This window comes from Lotus japonicus, chromosome 3, assembly GCF_012489685.1.
Source record: "Lotus japonicus ecotype B-129 chromosome 3, LjGifu_v1.2".
In the NCBI taxonomy this organism is placed as follows: Eukaryota; Viridiplantae; Streptophyta; class Magnoliopsida; order Fabales; family Fabaceae; genus Lotus; species Lotus japonicus.
Window position 1 is genome coordinate 47,388,363 of NC_080043.1, and position 15,000 is coordinate 47,403,362.

Genomic DNA, 15,000 nt, shown 5'->3' on the forward strand with positions numbered 1-15,000 from the left:
GACGCAGGTCCTCTTCCAGCAGTGTCCGTGTCAGCTCCGCGATGGTAGTTTCACCCTCTGGATGCCTACTGTTCAGGAACAAGTCCTCTTCAAAGGCCTTCTTCCTCAGCTCTTCTAGTGCTACGTTGTATGATGCCATTTTTTTTACTGAAAATTATTCGAGGTGTGAAGCTTACCTTTCTCTCCAACGCTTTTTATAGGCTTCACTTTCTCTCTGAAAGTTAATGCTCTTACAGTTTCTCGAGGTTAAGTTCTTGGTAACTGACCCTTCTATTTACTCACTTGACCGGTGGTAAACGTTCATCCCTTGCATTAACTCCTCTATTTATTTTCGCCTAACTCTGATTCTTACATCGTTTTCCTTTTCTTTTAAACTTAGACCTTCTCTAAGGGGGAGTACCTTGTACTTCAAGCTAAGTTTTTCACACCCCAAGCTTTTTGCTTATGACAAAAAGGGGGAGTAAACCCAGTTTTTGATGTGTAAGATGTGTTAGTGTGACTTATTTTTCTTTTGGAGATTTTAAGAGTTCCACCTTCATGACCATAGATGTGTCACTGGGCAAATACAAGGAATACATTTCACTTCTTCTGAAGTGATTCTAAGTTGACTCTGATACCCAAGACTCTGATACCTTTTCCATGACTCTGATTACTTATGCGCTCTGATTATTCGTTTTTCATCTATGTCATAAGTTTTTCACTCTGAACTCTTATATCATTTAGCTCAGAATCTAGACTTTACTAACGTTTTCATCAAGTATTAGATTCAGGGGGAGCTAAGCTCAGAATCAAGTAGTGACTTGAATTCAGAATGAGCAAGATAAACTATTCACATCAGGATAAGTCTTATTCTATATCTCTAAACTCTGAGTGAATTCAGTTTAATGTTTAAGAATTGTTCATCAAAAATCTTAGTTTTGTCATCATCAAAAAGGGGGAGATTGTAAGATCAAGTTTTGATCTAGTAGTACAACTCTATGTTTTGATGATTACAAGTTAACCTTTTGATATGAACAATTGTGGTACTCTAACGTGTTTTTCTGAGTGTGCTACTTACAGGCTCTGACCTCAACTCAATCTCACACAAATCAGAAGCACTGTGTATAAAGGGTAACCCAAGCAACGCTTTCGCATTCACCATGTTCAGTATGAACAGTGGAAAAGCTTCAGAAGTTCTGAAGCTATACAAACTCTGATGTGGACTCAGTCGCTAGAAGCTCTGAAGATCCAGAAGTTCTGATAACCAAGAAACACTGAAGGTTCAGATGTTCTGATGGTGTAGAAGACTCTGAAGATCCAGAAGCTGAATAGTGGAAACTCTGAAGTCCAGAAGCAAGAAACTCTGAAGGCCATGTTCTTCCCTCTGTGTTCAGAATCAGAAGATACAATGGTCAGAGGATCTGTGCTTTCCCTCTGACTCTGATCAACCGGCTTCACAAGTTCCAATATGAAGTATTCCCCTGATCAGAAGTCTCCTAGGTTAAAAGGTCAAGTCGCTATCCAAGTACAAAAGCAAGTGTACCTTCCTGACGACCTACCTAACGTTCTCAGCCACAGCAGAAGCTGGATTTTCCAGAACTGCCCTCCAACGGTAGCATTTCCCATGCAACGCTCAACCCTAATCCTTGGAGTATATATAGAGGCTGAAGATTGAAAGAAGCGGCTAGAAGAAACTAAGTAGAAGCAATACATACGCGCAAGACATATTCAAAATATTCTAAGCTTTCTTTCATCTGAAATTCATTGTGTTTACTATCAGCTTTTTAGAAGCAAATCTCTTGTAAACATTTCTTTGATAAACAGTTTGTTTAGTTCCTTTAGGAGATCAAGGTTGATCGGATCCTAGAGAAGACTAAGAGAGTGAATCTTAGTGTGAGCTAAGTCAGTGTAATTGTTAGTCACTTGTAGGTTTCAAGTGCAGTTGTAACTCTTACCTGATTAGTGGATTGCCTTCATTCTAAGAAGGAAGAAATCACCTTAACGGGTGGACTGGAGTAGCTTGAGTGATTTATCAAGTGAACCAGGATAAAATCCTTGTGTGCTTTTCTATCTCTTATCTTTAGCACTTAAGTTCTCGAAAGATTTGTCAAAATCTTTAAGGTGGTAGTTTTGTACTGAAAACGTTATTCAAACCCCCCTTTCTACCGTTTTTCATACCTTCAATAAATGCGCGTGATTATTTAAGAAATAAAAGTAAATGTATGAAAAAGTCATGAAAATGCGTTTATTAATTTGTAATGTGAGAATTTATGATTTTTAATCACTTCTTTAATTTATTTATGTATTATTAAATTCGTAGTGTAATATGTTTCAATACGATTGTTCAACATTATTTTTTGACAATTAGTAAAGAAGCAAAACGTATAAAGAAAACCAATAAACTTGTGATGCCTCATAAATTTTACCGTCATACAAATTTCATAAAATTCAAAATTATTTAGGATAGACTGATCGGAAATTGACGTCTTTCAAACTTTAACGGGTAACTTGAGACAGATGGAACCATGTCCATTCTTGGAATGAAAATGTCTTCTCCAATGTTGGTTCCTGTTATTACAGTGGCCTTTATAACATTTGTTCCAAGATCAGCAACTACTAGTCGCGTTCCAATGCATAAACTGGCTGCTTGATCTATATTTCTCAATAGCATTATCGGAGCACCTTACTTCAATATAATTTTTTGATTTGGTATTCCTGAGCATGTAATATCATTTAAGAATTCTGTAGTAAACCACTCTGATTGTAGTTCAGTGTCCTCGTCAGATTTGCAAGTGTTATCTGAGCTTAAGTACTCTGTTGTATTACCTGGTAGTAAATCAAGCATAAAATAATTAACTTTCTCAACACATTCCAATGTAGGACACAATATGCATCGTCCTTCCAAAAACTTTTTAGTCTTCATGTTCTGCACCAAATTGGGATATGCAAATCAATCAGGTCAAGAAGTGGATTTTCACTATCCTGTATCAAAAGATCTTCAGGAATTTCAATATATGATTCACCACGCTCATTTTATTCGAAATCACTATCTCCGATTTTAAGAATTCAGTCAGCAAATTCTTTAATTTTTGTTGCAAGCTCTGGTGAACCTGTTGTGCGTAATCTCGTGTTTTTAGTGAGCTTTAAAACTTTACAGTATTTCCAAAGATCAGAAGAATTTACTGTAGCAGATACAATGTCTTGCCTTCCACCTTTTAGAATGAATGGAAGAATTTGTCTGAAGTCACCACCAAGAACTACAACCTTACCGCCAAATGGTTTGTCCATGTTGCTTTCATCTTCCTGTCTCATGATATCGTACAAAGTTCTATCAAGTGCCTCAAAACAATTCTTATTTAACATAGGAGCTTCATCCCAAATGATGAATTTGGCACAGATCAGTAAATTTGCCCTTAAACTATCTTGTTTGATGTTGCAAGTAGCTGTTTCATCGGTTTGCAATGGAATACAAAATCTGGAATGTGTTGTTTTACCATCCGGCAACAACAAAGAAGCAATACCACTTGAAGCAACATTCAGAACAATCATACCCATTGAACGGATGACTGCAGATAATGTATTCCAGACAAAAGTTTTGCCAGTTCCTCCATATCCATACTAAAAGTAAACTACGCCACTATCAAACAACACCGATTGCATTATACTGTCATATACACCCTTCCGTTCTGCTGTCATCATTGTTAGATAGGATGCATGTTTATTTGTCATTTCTTCTTTGTTGTAGTTAAGCTCATCTACTATGTACTTGTTTTGAAACTATTCCACATCATCAAAAATTGGATAGGGCAGACAATTATGTTCCTTAAGAGATTTGCCATTTCTTTAAAGTATTTTCTCTATCTCAGCCAAACACAAATTTTGTAACTGATCAACTTCAATATTTAGTCCTGAAAAAATCATCAAAGTCGATTTTTAATACCCTATAAAATTCGAAATTTATCATTAATTCATTTTAAAATTAGTAGATGCGTGTAAATATTAGTCCAGTAAGAAGTAATGTAGTAAAAAATTAATAGTATATTTAAAATTGTTATTTTTAATGAATAGGATATAGTTTTTACTTTTTTTTGCACAGTATAAAAATAATCAATGAATAAAAATTAAAGTTTTTAAAAGATCATCCCTAAGGTTTTAAATATGGTAATATTTATAAAAAAGGACATGAACGCAAGTATTAAATATGGTAATATTTATAAAAAATGAAATGAACGCGGTTTTTTAAAACAAAAAGAATATAACAATATATATGTATTTATAATTTTGAATTAAAATCATTAAAATTTAAGTATTAAAACCTTTTTTTAAAGCGTTAAAGAATATTCGAAATTAAAGTTCTGATCATTGACTATCATTAATGTATTTTAGACACAATAAATAGGTGTGGAAAATATGTATCTTTTTAATGAACGGAAATTTGTTGTCAATGTTTGTACTCCCTCTGTTCCTAAATAACCGACACTATTTTTAGCTGAATTTTGTTCCTAATTAGCTGCCATTTTACAAAGTTCAAGAGAACATTAATTATATTTTACCAATTGTACCATTCATTTATTGGTGGTAGGAAGATTGAAATGTTAGAATTAATAAGAGAGATAAATGGTATAATAGAAAGTTACATAGTACTTTTAATAAAACAAGAACATTAATTATTATTTCTTAATACTTGTGCAACAACCTTAAAATGTCAGTTCTATAGGAACAAAGGGAGTATTATATATTGACTAATAATTATTAATTTTTAAAACCATTAAATAGGGGTATTAATGTTTTTTTAATATTGACTAAAATTTGAATGTTGTAAATCAAATTAATGTAACGTATACTCCCTCCGTTCATTTTTAAGTGTCGTTTTAGCATAAAACTCTCCAATCAAGATAGTGGATTGTTAGAGTGTTTTTTCTCATTCTACCCTCTCACATTTTAATTATAAAGTCATAAAGCTCTCCAACAAAGATAGTGGATTGTTAGTTTTTTTCCACTCTCTCATATCATTAAACCATCTACCACTCTCACCCAATCATAAAGTCATAAAGCTCTTCATAGTTATTGAGAAAGGAGAATTTTATGGAAAATGTGATGTGGAGTTATTGAAAAAGTAAGGGTATAATTGACAAATAGAAACTTAAAACATCAAAATGACCGTTAAATAGGAACAAAAAATTCTTCTAAAACGACACTTAAAAAGGAACGGAGGGAGTATGTAATTTCGTTGACTAACAATAATGTATTTAATAACATTAAATGACAATAAACACCATTTTAAATTAATTACACATGAATAAAGGAGTTAATTTGTATTTATAATTTTGTATTTAAATCACTAAAAATGATATTTAAAATCATTTTTTTCTTAAAACGTAACAGGATAATCGAAATTAAATTTTTGATCATTGACTAACATTAATGTTTTTTTAAAAATTCAAATAGGTGTGTAAAATAAATTTATATTTAAGGAACGAATTTTTTATAGTTAATGTTTTTATTATTAATTGACAAATAATTAATGAATGTTAAAAAGCATTAAATAGGAGTATTATTGTTTTTTATCATTGACTAAAATTTGAATGTTGTAAATCAAATTAATTTAATGTATATGTAATTTCGTTGACTAACATTAATGTTTTTACTAACATTAAATATCAATCAATTATAAACACCATTTTAAATTAATTACACATGAATAAATTTCATTAATGTCTTTTACGATTTTAAATAAGGAAATTAATATAATTAAGTGGTTTATATAAGGAAATTGAAGGAAATAAACAATTAATTTCGAAAATATTTTCCTTAAATAAATAGTCAACGCATTAAAATTTAATTAATTATTTTAAATTTCCATATTTGAAAAAAAAACGAAAATAACATTTATTCCATAAAGCATTTAATGCCTTTTATGATTTTAAATAAGGAAATTAATATAATTAAGTGGTTTATATAACGAAATTAAGGAAATAAATAATTCATTTCGAAAATATTTTACTTAAATAAATATTCAATTCATTAAAATTTATTTAATTATTTTAAATTTCTTTATTAAAAAAATCTAAAATAGCATTAATTTCATAAAGCATTTAATGTCTTTTATGAGTTTAAATAAGGAAATTATTATAGTTAAGTTGTTTATATAAGGAAATTGAACTAAATAATTAATTAATTTAGAAAATATTTTCCTTAAATAAATAGTCAATGCATTAAAATTTATTTAATTATTTTTTTCTTATTAAAAACAACGAAAATAGCATTTATTACATAAAACATTTAATGTCTTTTATGATTTTAAATAAGGAAATTAATATAATTAAGTGGTTTATATAAGGAAATTGAAGGAAATAAATAACTAATTTCGAAAATATTTTCCATAAATAAATAGTCAATGCGTTAAAATTTATTTAATTATTTTAATTTTACTTATTTAAAAAAGACGAAAATAACATTTATTTCATAAAGCATTTAATGTATTTTATGATTTTAAATAAGGAAATTAATATAATTAAGTGGTTTTATAAGGAAATTGAAGGAAATAAATAATTAATTTCGAAAATATTTTATTAAATAAAACTTGGCTTCCGATTTTTAAAAGTAATTATTATTTTTTTACCTTTTTTTATCATTTTAAAATTTGAAATTATTTTAAAACCAAGGAAAAGGGGATTCATGTAATTAATTATTTAAACATTTTCTTTTTCATCTTAAAAATGGAACTTATTTCAAAAAGGATTTTTTTAAATGGTATAAAGCAATAATTTGACATGAATGATATTGATATTAGGCTAACTTAAATTGGCTATTAAAAACGGTTTTTATTTTTAAAAAGGTAAGGTAAAAAATTGTTTTTGGTATTTGACTAAAATTCTTTTTTATATATAATCTTGTTTGGATCCTGAACGTAAAAGGATGACAAAGAAAAGAAGCACCATTGGGCATATATGAATATCTTATTATTATAAATGGCCGATGAATGCAAAATTGTCAATTATATCAAGCTTGATTCAGCTCACAAGACAAAGTGATGAAGGCGGGGAAAAAATTGTACGTGTAAAACAAAGGAAAAACAAAGTAAATCATGAGAACAATTTCAGAATAAAAAAATAACAATTAATCTTGGATTTTATTTGATAAATAAAGTAAATCATGAGAACAATCATCTGATGTAGATTGAGAAAAACAAAACAACGAAAAGATACCCAAGACAAAACAACAACTGATTAAATTTTGGAATGAATAACAACTGACTAAATATTTCTATACAACACCTTAACTTCATTAGTTCTATTCGCTATTCTTTCAAACCTAAAACAAATTATGTCACCGTCACTAATGTCGTCATTAATTTTGCTAATAAGAGTCTTATATAAGCTTTTTAATAGAGAGGGGTGTAGGTTAAGGAGAAGGGTGTACATTAAGAGGAAAGGAGGAATGATTGACATGTATGATTTTTAATGGAATTAGCCAATCATGAGATGCCACGTAGGCGGTGATTGGACCTAGAAAAACCCCTGAATGTATATATTATGAATTATGGATTACATGTTATTTTTAAAGTCATGAATATGTGATGATTGTTTTTAAATAGTAATTATTTAATTCTTTAATTACGTTATTAATTCATTCTCAAAATTTAATTCAATTCCATCAGATTTTTTTTAATAAATTACGTTATATATATAAAAATGGAAAGAAGGATGAGTTTTTTTTCTTTTAAATAATCAATGGAGATACATTACGTTTTTTTAAAAAATAAACGTTTTGTATATGTAAAAGAAAAAGAAGATCACATTTTTATTAAATAATTAATGGTATAGTTAAAACTAATTAAATATCATAAGAGGTAATGGTATAATTAATTGAAAATTTTTTTTTGACGAAAAATTGGGAAATTAATTGAATATTTGACTGAATGTCGATGTGTATTTAATTTCTCAAAATTCTACACAAATTAATGCATTTTTAAACACATTAAATACATGATTATTAAATTTAAATATTAATTATTAATACGTTTTCTATAAATAAGGAAATGAATTGAACCGAATTCAAATTTATTAAATAGCAATAATGTCGTGCTTTATTATTTTATAAATAAGTCTAGAATTAAAAACAATTAAGACTAATTAAATAATAAAACAGATAATGGAAGATTTATTGCTCAATTTTGACTAACAATTAATTCAATATCAACGTTTTCAAATTTGTATAATTATTAATTATTTTGACGAAATCAAAAATTTAAAATTTAAATCACTAACCAATGTCGTCATTAATTTTTCTATAAATAAGGAAATGAATTGAATACAATTAAAATGAATTAAATAGCAATAATGCCGTGTTCTATTTTACTATAAATAAGTCAAGAATTAAAAAGCAATTAAGACTAATTAAATACTAAAACTGATAATGGAAGAGTTATTGCTCAATTTTGACTAAAACTTAATTCAATATCAATATTTTCAAATTTGAATAATTATTAATTGTCTTGACGAAATAAAAAATTTAAAATTTGAATCACAAACTAATGTCGTCATTAATTTTGCTATAAATAAGGAAATGAATTGAATACAATTAAAATTAATTAAATAGCAATAATGTCGTGTTCTATTTTACTATAAATAAGTCAAGAATTAAAAAGCAATTAAGACTAAAATATGTGATTTATACTTTTACAACGAAATTGGTGAGATCTGCACATTATAGCTTCCAAGCGCCCCATATTGCCATAAACATCACAATCCGAAATTTCCAACATTAGAGTGCATTGTTCCTTTCTGTCATGATATCTCGCCAGTTCTACTTTGCCTTGTGGAGTAAAAGGTAGCAAATGCAAATTAATCAGCAAAAATGTAAGTCACATAAACCTCTATTAGTGAGTTTTGTACATTACAACTTCCAAAACGATATCAGGATCTAGGAAGATACATAAAAAAACAAAATTAAAACAGCATCAAAGAGATTGAATGAGAAATTGCAAAAAAAAAAAAACGAAATTTAAACAAACCTCCAAGATCCCTTGTTATGAAAACTGCAAAACCTGAAAATAAAGAAAATGGAAGCACATAAACCAGAAATGAAAAAATGTATCCGAATATGTGAAAACGTCACAAAAAACGAAGGTAACACAATGCAAGTGAGATCGATCGTTAGAAAAAAAAATGAAACACAACGACATGAGAATAGATTAAGGAGAACATGCATGAAAATAATGATTAGAAAAACACCTTTCAATCATGAAGAATAGTGAGAAGCTGCGAAAAAAAAACAGAGGAAAAGAGAATTGTGATGACAGTGATAAAATGATGGAGAAAGAAAGAAACAATTGGAGAGTCTTATATATGATTTTTAAGAAATTGATAAATACCTGTACAGCTTGTAGTCCCAAACCTTGATCTGGTAATCATCATCTGCAATTGAAAAAATGCTCAACTTGTTAATAGTTAACGAAAAAAAATACAGATCTAACTGGTCGATTGAATGGAAAATGAGGATGAATACCGAGAATCAATAGCCAAAGACCAAGAGAGGCTGAGAGTTGTGGAAATCAAATGATGGAGAGAGATTCAAATTATGGAGAGAAGAATGAAGAATTAGAGTCTTAAATAGACTTTTTAAGAGAGATGAGTGTAGGTTAAGAGGAAGGGTGTACATTAAGAGGAAGGAAGGAATTCGTGCCATGTAGGATTTTTAATGAAATTGACCAATCATGAGGTGTCACGTATGCGATTACTGGACCTAGAAAAACCCCTGAATGTATATATTATGGATAAGGACAAAGGGATCAATCATATAAAATGTTTGTTACAAGGTATACTATGTCGGTGCAAGGGCATTCTTAATATTTAGGTCATAGTGATGTATTGCTAGATACCGCTCATTATTAGTGATATTAAATATTCTTCATTAAGCTCAAGTGCAACTGGGAGATTGTTGGTATATGCACTAGTAGCTTAATATTTATATTTAAATATTACAACCTAAATATGTAAGAGATACCTATAGGGTCACACGCATAGAATTAGCCCACTAGAATTATGTCTTATTGGACCAGCCCATTGGATAAGCCTAATAAGGCTCCAATAAGAATTAGGGTTAGCCTCCTTGCGGGTGCTTATAAATAGAGCATGAGATGCTCAAACCCTACATCAGAAAATTACACACTCTTGCCTCTGCTAGTACAAAGAGCCGCAAGGGAGATCTAGTGGGAGAGTTCGCGTGGACTGCTGTAGAGACAAGGCTACCAGTGCTTTGTTTGCCCAAACTGTCTTCAAGAGGTAATCTTTATTACTCATTTACATGTTTGATTGCAAAATGAACTTTGAAACATGTGTTTTGCAAGATTTTCTCATATAGAGAATTTTATTCCGCTGTGGTAATCAACCGCATGATTCCCTTCATTAAAGGTTTTAGAATTTATAACACTGATGCTAAAACTATTGAAGAATCTATTCATGTAAGATTTAATGATAAGCTTGAGTTGTAGATATGAGTATAAATGTTTCTAATAAAGGCAAAGCTCTAGAGGAAGCTAAACCAGAGGAAGACTCTCGAGAGGAAGTTTGTCCCTCTGATTCACAGCCTCAGAGGAAGAGCAGAATTGTTGCCTCTCACCCAAAGGAGTTGATCCTGGGAAACAAAGATGAACCAGTCAGAACCAGATCAGCATTCAGACCCTCTGAAGGGACTCTGCTTAGTCTGAAAGGATTGGTATCCTTAATTGAACCAAAGTCAATTGATGAAGCTCTTCAAGACAAAGACTGGATTCTGGAAATGGAAGAAGAATTGAATCAATTCTCCAAGAATGATGTTTGGAACCTTGTCAAGAAGCCTCAAGGCGCTCACATTATTGGAACCAAATAGGTTTTCAGAAACAAGCTGAATGAAAAAGGAGATGTAGTCAGAAACAAAGCAAGGCTAGTTGCTCAAGGCTACAGTCAGCAAGAAGGAATAGATGATACTGAAACATTTGCTCCAGTAGCAAGATTGGAAGCTATCAGGCTGCTAATCTCATTCTCAGTGAATCACAACATAATTCTTCATCAGATGGATGTTAAGAGTGTCTTCCTGAATGGATACATCTCAAAGGAAGTGTATGTGCACCAACCTCCTGATTTTGAAGATGAGAAGAACCCTGACCATGTTTTCAAATTAAAGAAATCTCTCTATGGTCTGAAGCAAGCTCCCAGAGCATGGTATGAGAGACTTAGCTCATTCCTTCTGGATAATGAGTTTGTAAGGGGTAAAGTAGATAAAACTCTCTTTTGCAAAACTTACAAAGATGATATCTTAATTGTGCAAATTTATGTTGATGATAATATATTTGGATCTGCTAATCCATCTCTTTGCAAGGAATTTTCTGAGATGATGCAGGCTGAATTTGAAATGAGTATGATTGGAGAACTCAAGTACTTTCTGGGAATACAAGTTGATCAAAAACCAGAAGCTACTTACATCCATCAGAGCAAGTACACAAAGAAACTTCTGAAGAAGTTCAATATGATAGAATCAATAATTGCTAAGACTCATATGCACCCTACATGCATTCTGGAGAAAGAAGATGCCAGTGGAAAAGTATGTCAGAAGCTCTATCGTGGAATGATAGGTTAACTTCTATACTTAACTGCATCTAGGCCAGATATTTTGTTTAGTGTACATTTATGTGCTCGAATCCAATCAGATCCTAGAGAAACTCACTTAACTGCTGTTAAGAGAATTCTCAGATATCTGAAAGGTACCACTAACCTTGGATTGATGTATAAGAAAATATCAGAGTATAAGCTTTCAGGTTACTGTGATGCTGATTATGCTGGAGATGGAACTGAAAGAAAGAGTACTTCTGGAAATTGTCAATTTCTGGGAAGTAACTTAGTCTCATGGGCAAGCAAGAGGCAGTCTACTATTGCACTTTCCACTAAAGAGGCAGAATATATCTCAGCAGATGCTCTGGATGAAACGTTAGCTAGAGGATTATCAAATCCTTGAGAGAAACATTCCAATTTATTGGGATAATACTGCTGCAATCTCACTCAGTAAGAATCCAATCTTACACTCAAGGGCAAAACACATTGAGGTAAAGTATCACTTTATTGGAGGTTATGTTCAGAAGGGCGTACTTCTTCTGAAGTTTATTGATACTGACCATCAATGGGCAGATATCTTTACAAAGCCCTTAGCAGATGATAGATTTAATTTTATACTGAAAAATCTGAATATGGACTTTTGTCCAGTATGAAGATGGATCAGAACCTTTGACTATGATGTTTCCTCATCAGAAGATGTCTAGTTCATAAGGTAACTTAGTCAGAAGTTGAGTACCCATTGGTGCTTACTCTGAGACAAGACAGTAAACGTGTGTCAGTTCATTCTGATGCCTCGTTCCTTGTGCCCTTCGGATAATCTGTTGTAATGAGTGTAGTTATGCTTATTCTCCACCGTGTGTTTTGTGTATTAACTGTTCATAATGATGTCTTTAATTTTCAACCGTTGATTTTACTTTTGTTTTACAATCAACAACGGTTACTTTCTAAAACCCACTACGCACACACGTTCTCCATCACTTGTGTTATTTGCTTCTCTCTCCTGTATGCAAAAACCCTTATCTCCAATTCTCTCTCTCTCTCTCTCGTTCATCCCTCTTCTACCCAAACCTCCAACCTTCAACAATGGTGAGATCTGAAAGAGCTTATTCTGGTGAAAGGTCTGATTCCGCCGATGGAAAAGTGTTTCCAAGGATGGTTGTGGGTCTTCCAACAGGGCAAGTAGGTCCTGTTCTGCGTCCTAGATCGACAGAGGATGCTCAAGCACAAATCCAAGATGTTGAGGATGTTATCCCTTTGTCCCAAAGAAGCTGTACAGTTACATGCGTCTTTCCTCTAGAAGAACTTCAAGTTATTGCTGAATGGCGGTTTGACCTAGACAACATTGCTGCTAATGGGGTCGATCTTCGTCCTGAAGTACAGGCTCAAGGCTGGGAAGGATACTTCAACAGACTACATGGTCCAGTCTATGATAAACTGGTGAAGGAATTCTGGAAGCATGCTGATTGCAACGAGTATCAGGTGGTGTTTTTTGTTCTGGGAAAAAGGATCATCATCCAAGACTTCTCGGTGCAGATACAAGACATGGCTACCGATTTCAGATGCAAGAGTCCAAAGTCAAGACAAGTACCAAGGAGAAGGTCAACAAGGCCCTATACTATAAATGGAGACCGGGAAAAACTGATTGCAAGACTAAGGATCTTCATCCTGACCTGAGAATCTGGCACAAGATCCTCCTGAACTGCATAAATCAAAAACCAAAGGGAAGCTCTCCTGATTACATCAATTTCACTCAGAAGGTGATGTTCTTCTTCATCAAGGAGCACAACAAAGTCTGTCTGCCTTACTTTCTCTTCTCCTATCTGAAGGAGTGCATCAAGAAGTCAAGGACTACTGCTTCACCAAAGTCTGCCATCAAGTATATACCTTTTGGAAGATTACTGTCTGACTTCTTCATTGAGAGCAAACTGATATCTGCTCTGACCAAAGCTGGATGCACAGAAGACCTAACAACAATTGTTGGAGATGTCTTCACTCCCACATCATTGAAGAGAATGGGCTTAGTGGAAACAAAAGTTGAGGTTAACCCTGCTACTTAAAAGTCAAGAGGAAGAAGACTCCCTCTGAAGGACTACCCACTCTAGTCAAAGGCTGATGATCCAGAGGCTATCAGGATCTATCTTGATGATCTGAAGCAACAAGGCTTTGTGATTGACGTGGATGAATTCTTCAGAAATCTTCCAAAGCCTCCGGACTTTGAGTCTCCCAGGAAAAAGAAGACCAAGAGAAAGAAAGTGGAACTCTCTGAGACACAGGATCCCTCTGATGGTGATGATGATGATGATGATGAACCACCACCTCAGAAGAAGGCAAAGAAGGTCAGAATTGCAACGCAAGTCATTCAACTGGAACTTGCAATCTCTAACAGAGTCACCAGATCTGCAGCTAAAGCTTCAAGTAAGTTCATTGCTCTTTCTGATGATGATGATTTAAATTTGATTGATGCAATTCCTGTTGTTTCCAACCCTGAACCCACACCAATTGATCAATCCACTTCACACACTTCCCCACCTAAGGCTTCATTCTTTCAACCCTCCATTGAGGAAAAACCCCTCTGGAAAATGCTTCAAACCCCAAAGTCCACTACACCAACCTCACCCATTATTCTTCCATACAATCCACAAACCTCTGAACCAATGGTCTCTGAGACACAAGCTCAAGAGATACCAAACACTGAAAAATCCAACTCTGAGCCTCAACCCTCTGATCACTCAAATCAGGAACCCTCTGATAGAGAAATTCTCTCTCCTGCTCCATCTGTTTCTTTTCCTACAAATGTTCCATTTTCCTCTCCTTCAAATAAATCTAAAGCTTCTCGCCAATTCTTTCAACTTGCCAGAGAAAGAGTTTCAGAACTTCCTGAACATTTCTTAACTGTTCCTATTCCAAACCGCTACTCTGGACCAAGGCCAGAACCTCTGGAAGCTCCTGATTTTCCAATCCATGCAGTCCCTTTGTCTTCAGTAGCACCACCTCGTCCTCTTTCTCCTCCACCTCAAAATGAAAACTCTGTCTCTGACCAATCTCCAAATCCTGAGACTGAAGTTTTCATCAAAACCCTGGGAAAAATCACTCTAAACCCCAAACTGTGCAAATTGGCTCTCCTCATGGTGTTTTTGAAGCTACAAGTAGCAATCATCCTTCTTCACCCGAAACTCATCTTTCCATTGTTCCCTATGCCCAACCCAGACCAACAACAACCCTGCTAGATTGCATCAACTCATTTAATCATGAAGCATCTTTAAGGGTTCGTAATGTGCAAGGTTGCACTGACCTCAGTGAGAAACCACACTTGGTTGCTGAAGATTGGGATCGTCTTTGCACTTGGATGCTTGACCAAGCGGCAGTGATGATAGGTTTCCTTACTGATGAAAGGGATCAAAGAATTGAAGCTGCTAGTCAGCGTTTCAGA

At 32.9% G+C, this 15,000-nt stretch overlaps 1 protein-coding gene across 1 annotated transcript; it reads right to left on the bottom strand.

Annotated features, from left to right (window-relative positions):
- Window positions 1-3,045: 3,045 nt before the first annotated feature.
- On the bottom strand, window positions 3,046-3,534 carry LOC130744235 (ATP-dependent DNA helicase RRM3-like). Its single transcript, XM_057596428.1, has one exon. It carries the CDS (start codon window positions 3,532-3,534, stop codon window positions 3,046-3,048), a length of 489 nt encoding a protein of 162 aa, XP_057452411.1.
- Window positions 3,535-15,000: the final 11,466 nt, after the last annotated feature.